The sequence below is a fragment of the Lipotes vexillifer genome, unplaced genomic scaffold (genome assembly GCF_000442215.2).
Source record: "Lipotes vexillifer unplaced genomic scaffold, Lipotes_vexillifer_v1.1 scaffold434, whole genome shotgun sequence".
Lineage (NCBI taxonomy): Eukaryota > Metazoa > Chordata > Mammalia > Artiodactyla > Lipotidae > Lipotes > Lipotes vexillifer.
In genome coordinates, this window is record NW_006797498.1 from 466,613 (window position 1) to 473,066 (window position 6,454).

The 6,454-nt window shown below is 40.6% G+C and overlaps 1 protein-coding gene across 1 annotated transcript in view; it reads left to right on the forward strand.

Annotated features, from left to right (window-relative positions):
* Nucleotides 1-230: 230 nt before the first annotated feature.
* The window catches only part of MROH2B (maestro heat like repeat family member 2B), a 63,691-nt gene continuing 57,467 nt past the window's right edge, over nucleotides 231-6,454 (forward strand). The window contains 5 exon segments of the mRNA XM_007469657.1: nucleotides 231-258; nucleotides 1,335-1,396; nucleotides 2,941-3,078; nucleotides 4,384-4,543; nucleotides 5,183-5,281. Coding sequence (XP_007469719.1) covers nucleotides 231-258; nucleotides 1,335-1,396; nucleotides 2,941-3,078; nucleotides 4,384-4,543; nucleotides 5,183-5,281 — 487 coding nt within the window.

Sequence of the window (6,454 nt, forward strand, 5' to 3'; positions counted from 1 at the left end):
TCAGAAGCAAGAAAATGTAGTGGTAGAATACAGCATCATCTTTCTCAGCAGCAGCCCATCACTGGAAGCTTCCAGATCATTGTGCCAATCAAGTGGTGGAGGGACTTTCATTTAGAGGCCCTTATGTGAACCTTATGTGAGAAACTTGCCAACCTGCTTCTTCGATTTGTTAGCCTTATTATTTCTGATACTTAGGTGCTGTCTCTTAGAGAGCCTGAAACAACCAAGACATGGCCAAGGACACAGAGGAATCTGCAGGTGAGCATCGCCGGATCCTCAGGAATTAGGTGTTTTGCATCTGTGTGACGATATGCATATGTGAGGTGAGGAATGGTGTACATCATTGAGGGAGATCTGTACACCTTAAACGGTTTTATGAAAAGCTATGCTAAAGTAAGATTGTTTCTCTCTACTCTCCCTTTATTCCAAAATAATAAAATCACATGGATTGTAAAGAACCAATGATGATTGTGTCCTACCTTCTTTAAAAATGTATAGTCTACTTGAGGAGAAAGTGGGGCTACAACACAAAGAAAGGCAGTTTCTTATTTAATCTTCAATACTGGCAGAGTCCTTTGGAAATATTCTGCTTTGCTAAAAAAGACTGTTCTAAAGGGTTATGTTGTTTGATCTGGAGGCTTGTGGAAAATCACTACATCGAGAAATATCTCTTCTACCAACTTGCCATGTGGTGTGAAATTGCTCAATTCCCTGGACTCATATATGTGTTTTCAGTTTTCCAACAAGCTTTATTCAAATAATTCCTGGAAGGTACAAGTCAAAAATATTTAGATCATTATCAGAAAAGAACAAGGTTGCATGAGCATGATACCAGAAGAGGGACCTGAGAGGGCCAGGAGGGAAGTCAGAGAGAAAGAGGATGTGAGTAAATAAGTTGGGGGGTGGGGGCAATGAGGAAGGAGGTGGAAAATAACAAGCTCTATTACACTCTTGCCCTCCCCTACTCAAGTCAGGTGTAAGGGATTCAGTTCATGGAACCTGAGAGCTGAGTCTGTCTCAAGAAGATATAGGGTGATGCCTACATGACTGGAGAGATAACCAGGGATCTAGCATCTTTTATCTTCCCCTCCATGTTTAATTCAGGTTTTGAAAAATACTAAGCATCTTCTATTTTCAAGTATGTCAATTATAAGAAATATGAATAAGACACAGTTCCTGCCATCAAAGAGGTGGCAGTCAAGAGAAAGAGAAGAGTAGGAGAAAGGGAGAAGGGGAGAGAGGAAAGAAAGAGGAGAGAGAGGTAACCATAGCACAGTAATTCACAGGAGGGCATTTCAGCATGTTCTTAATTCTTCTTTTCCTGCCCATTTTAGAGATTTTTGGAGAGATTAACCTCACTCTCGGCATGCTGAACAAGGAAGATAATATTAGCAAGGTAAGGAAAATAGAGAAAAGTCTCTTCCCCATTCACTTTTTCTAATCCAGTTAATGCAACATTTCATCTACATCGTTCTTTGCTTCAACTTCCCCTTTGCTCGCCCACTTCTTAAGTGGCATTCAGTTTTTCAGAAAATGCAGTTTTAATGGAAGTCATTGTAATGTTTAAACAATGATATTTGGCATTTGAGGATTCAGAGTATCCAACTGTAGAAGCTAGCAAAAGAATGCCCCCTTACATAACCTTACACAGATAGATGTGGAAAAAGGGAGATGTCAGACTTACAACCATGTGGATTAGAGCCTCCTCCTGTGGAATTTGAGGGTTAGCAGACATTTGGTCCTGTCCAAAACATGTCAAGGACTTTTTGGTGTGGACCAAATGTCTTATGAACGTTTTGGACAGGACCAAATGTCCTGTAAGGAATTTGAGGGCTCCTATGAAAATCCCCAAATATCTCCCCCTACTCATCTGTAATGCTGTTTCACAATTAGAGATTTATTTCTCTGAATTTGAAGGCTTTTCTGGCTTCAAAAACCTCTTGTAAAATAACAACAGTTACTGTTCATTGAACACTTACCTAAGGCTGGAGAGAGCTAGATGCTTCCTAAACAATAGCGCATTGTATTATGTTCACTCCTCACAACATTATGATGTAGGTATTGTTATTTCCATTTCACAACTAAGAAAAGTGAGGTGCAGAGAAGTTACGTGCCTAAGAACAGCAGGACTAAATCTAAACACAAGCCTGTCTGACTCCAAAATAATGCTCCTAATCATTATTCAACATAGCTTCCCTGTGAAGGGCAGTGCCTACACCTTTATCCCTTAATCCAGTGGTTCTCAACCCTGACTCCATATTAGAATCCCTTAAGCAAAGCGAGTTATTTCACACGTTAAACATAGGCATAGTACCTCAAGGTAGCATGTCTGAGGCTCTTGGAGATTTCAGGACACCAGTCTCTCATCTTCTGAAGGCCATGTGGCCACCTAAGAGATTGAGAAGAGCCCTCACACACCAGCATCTGCCAAGCCATATAACTGCCAAAGGCTGCAGCTCTGTGGAAAAGGATTTACAACTTCTCCACAAAGGCATGAAGGAAGGAAGGGCCTATAAATCCCCTTTAGGAACAAGTTTCATAACTTAGCAGCCTCTTTGGGAATCGCATTGCGTTCCTTAATGCCACAGTCACTCTCTGGTAGTAGGAGCAACAACTCGGTTTTCCATTGCCCTGAGTGCCCTACAACAGTGAATTTCAAGAGACTTTAGTATGTTGGGTAGCCCACCCCTACCTTCAGTTAGATTTTGCCATAGAAATGTAGTCAAATTAAAATAGGTTTTAGAATGAACTTTGCTTTACCTATAAGCCTTTGATTCCTAAAGATAAATATTATGTTAAGGAAGTCCCACTTAGGATATATAAAATCCATTGTGTAGTAGAGATATGTTGCTTAGTTTAACAGTGTTATTCATTTGGACTTTATCTGACTCCTTTAGTTTTGCAACTCAAATTTCTGTGTGTAACCTTGTATGTTCACAGGAAGACATTTATGGTCATCTCACTTCCGTTATTCAGAATACTGATGTCTTGGATGATGCAATTGTCCAAAGGTTGATTTATTACACTTCTAAGGACATGAGAGATGACAATATAAGTTTCATCCTTGATGATGAGTCAGTGTCAGGACCAGCAACAGGTCTTTACCTAACCCAACTGCACCCATGCAGACATCCATAAACTTTTCTACATCACTGCCAGGACCACAGGTCACTTTTATCAGTTCTTCATGGTAACCTGGATACAGTCACAGCACATATTATTTACCCCAACACAGATGAGGAAACCGAGGTAGAGCTAAGAAAGTCTTTAGGAGTAATATCCCATCCACTTGTAGATGAGGAAGTTGGTGCTTAGAGAGATTGTTTGCAAAGTAATACAGCTATCTACTGACAGAACAAATAACTAGAACCAAAGTTTCTTGGCTCCCGTATGAATTCGTATCTCTTCTCGTGCCTACTTGTCTATATCTACTAGACATTGTGTCTGAAAAATTATTTGTAGAAATAATTTGAGTCTTAAAATAATGTTATTTCCTTCCAGAAAGAATTTTTACTTGTTTACCTGCCAAGGGCACAAACAATCTATGATTAATTTCAGGGCTTGAGATTTTTCTGGGTAACTTCTGTGACTCAATGTTGTACTACAGTCTGTGGAGAGCCTATTTAACCTTTCATATCAATGCAGCCCTTTGAGGTCTTAGCCCAAAAGATAAGAGGTGAGATGATCAGGATCTCACCATTGGTTGGCCCTGAATTCTGACTACTGTCCCAAAACGCTACAAAGCAGCCTCAAAAGCAGGGCTTATCTCTCTGGATTTCCAGTCTTGTCCAGATCTCAACTGAGTAATTCATTCCACCTTATATTGTGATCTCTTTGATGTTTCTATGAGTATATTTTTTAACATCTTGCCCAGCACTTTTTATTTTCCTGAGCAGGAAAGTTGATCAGATTGATCTTGTTCACTATTACCAAAAGCAGAAGTCCCTCCAAATATCTCCAACATCAAGGATAATTAGATCAGGACAATACTAAAACCCAAATCTCTAGCTAGCTTTGGGTTTTTATAGCCCAAATCCTAGCCCATTTTTCGTTCTCCATTCCCTTTAGTAATTCATATCACTTCAACATAAAATGCAAATCTTACGTTCATGGTACCTGATTAATTAACAAGAAAACATGTATTGCCCCAAGTTTACAAGAATCCTATTAAAACCTGGCTTTGAGGTGCTTTTGAATTACCTCTGCTTTCCCAGCTACTGACACCTACCCTAGAGTCTTACACGCTGGGTTTGTAACAGCCTGTTCTCCCTCTATTGAAAAGCTAAGGAACTTATAAATATTATGTAAACTATCAATATTTCCCCTCTTCTGACTCGTTCTGCTCTTCCTAGCTGTTATTGTTATTTTCCTTTTCTTCCTCAGATCCTCAGAGAAATCAGAATGCTAGCTGGGGAGGTGTTGGTGTCTCTCGCTGCACATGATTTCAACTCTGTGATGTATGAAGTACAAAGTAACTTCAGGATCCTGGAGCTACCAAATGAATTCGTTGTGCTTGCCCTGGCTGAACTGGCAAAGAGCTTCGGTACGGAGGGAATAGTGTCCATATTTTCCCTGGGGAACAATCATTCTAATTGTGTAAACCCAAATGGGAGCAAACAGCAGAAGGGAGAGGATCTCTCCCTTCTTTTATACTAAAGAATATTGATAGCGGCATTTGGGCTGTTGTTTATGAGCATAGATGAGCCTGCTGGCCAGTCACGGGTCCACACTGCTCTGAATTTGTCTGGACTCTCTCCCACCCTCATTTTCCCTTTCGTCTGGCTTTGTGTTTGCAGAAGCACATTTTCCACAAGCCGTATTCTGCAAACCACTCAACTCTTACATGAAGTAAGGGTTTCCTAGGCTGTTCTTTTCTAAACCACTTTATTTAACAGATACTTATTGAGCACCTATCACCTGTGCTAGGCCCTGGGGATACAGGCAACTTCTGGTGGGAGGGACGAACATAAATAAAATAATTATTCAAGTAAGTAATTGCTACTAAGCAACAGGTACAGATGGCCGTATAGCCAGTACCTTATTTTAAGGTACTCTAACTACAGATTGATTCTCTAACTACAGCCTGGCATTACAGTGGGGGAGGGATAGAGAACAACTTCCCGCTGCACCTCATCTGCCTCCCCTACGAAGTCTTGAAATGCTTATCGATTCCTCACTGCAGTGTCCCAGAGCATTCCCTTCATGATGATGACCCTGCTCACCATGCAAACCATGCTCAGGCTGGCCGAGGAGGAAAGGATGAAGGGAGCTTTCTGTATCGGTGGGTATCCCTGTGGTTTCCTCTTTGTTAAGACCAGACTATGTATGGAGCAAATGTCTTATTTTTCCCTTTACTTCAGTCTTGTCCTTTCTAGTAATAGTAGCTACCAGTTACTGAGTGCCTACCACATGGAAGGCCTTCTTCAGGAGTTATCTCTGTCAATCCTCACAGCAGTTCTGCAAAGTACTATTAGCCCATTTTACAGATGAGAAACTGAGGGTCATGGAGGTTAAGCGATTTTCTCAGGGTGGTGACAGTGAGATGGAGAGGTGGCATCCAGGTCTACGTGACCACCCAGTCCATATTCTTCCCAGTGTCTTACACCAAGCCCATTTATACTAGCCTCCTTCTTCAATTGGATCACACTTTTCAACAATGATTATGAGAGCTTATGAGCTCTTAGCCATAGGCTAAATTTTGGCATCTCTTTGTAATGCAGTATTGTGAAAGTGGTAAGTAAACAATCTAGTCAAAATACAAGCAATTATACAATCAAGGAAAATGGGTAAACAAGCTATGGTCACAAATCCCTCTACCCCCAAACTGAAATACATCTACAGTAAACAACAATCTACGGAGAAAAATATGCCCTTGAGTTCCTGGAAAAAGCATTTTCAGCACAGTGAGAGACTTCGTGGATGAGTCTGAAGACCAGGACTGTTTTCTCCGATCAGTCACTGAGCCATCAGGTGATTCTCTCCTTCTCTCAACCTCAATTTCACCTCTAAAAACAACAAATGAAGTGACTGCTAAGACCCCTTCCACCTCTGACATCCCCAGCACTACTATTTTATAATGTTTTAAAGCCTATACTGTTAGGAATATCTTCTTTACCTATCAACCAAGTCTTTTCTATTCTATTTTACCCATTTCCCCTTGTCTGTCCTCAATAAAGGTACTATTTGTATCTGATAAATATTGAGAATTTACCATGTGCCTGGGCACTGCCTTGGGTATTTTAAGATTATTATTTCATTTAACCCTCATAGCGACCCCATTAGGTGGCTAACATTTTCTGTTCATTTTACAGATGAGAAATTGAGGCTTAGAAAGGTTAAACAGCTTGCCTGCAATCACACAGCTGGTACGTGGCAGAGACACGTACAGTCAGACTCAAGGACTCACACTACTATACTAGATTAGCCCACTTTTCAATATTTTTTACTTTCCCTA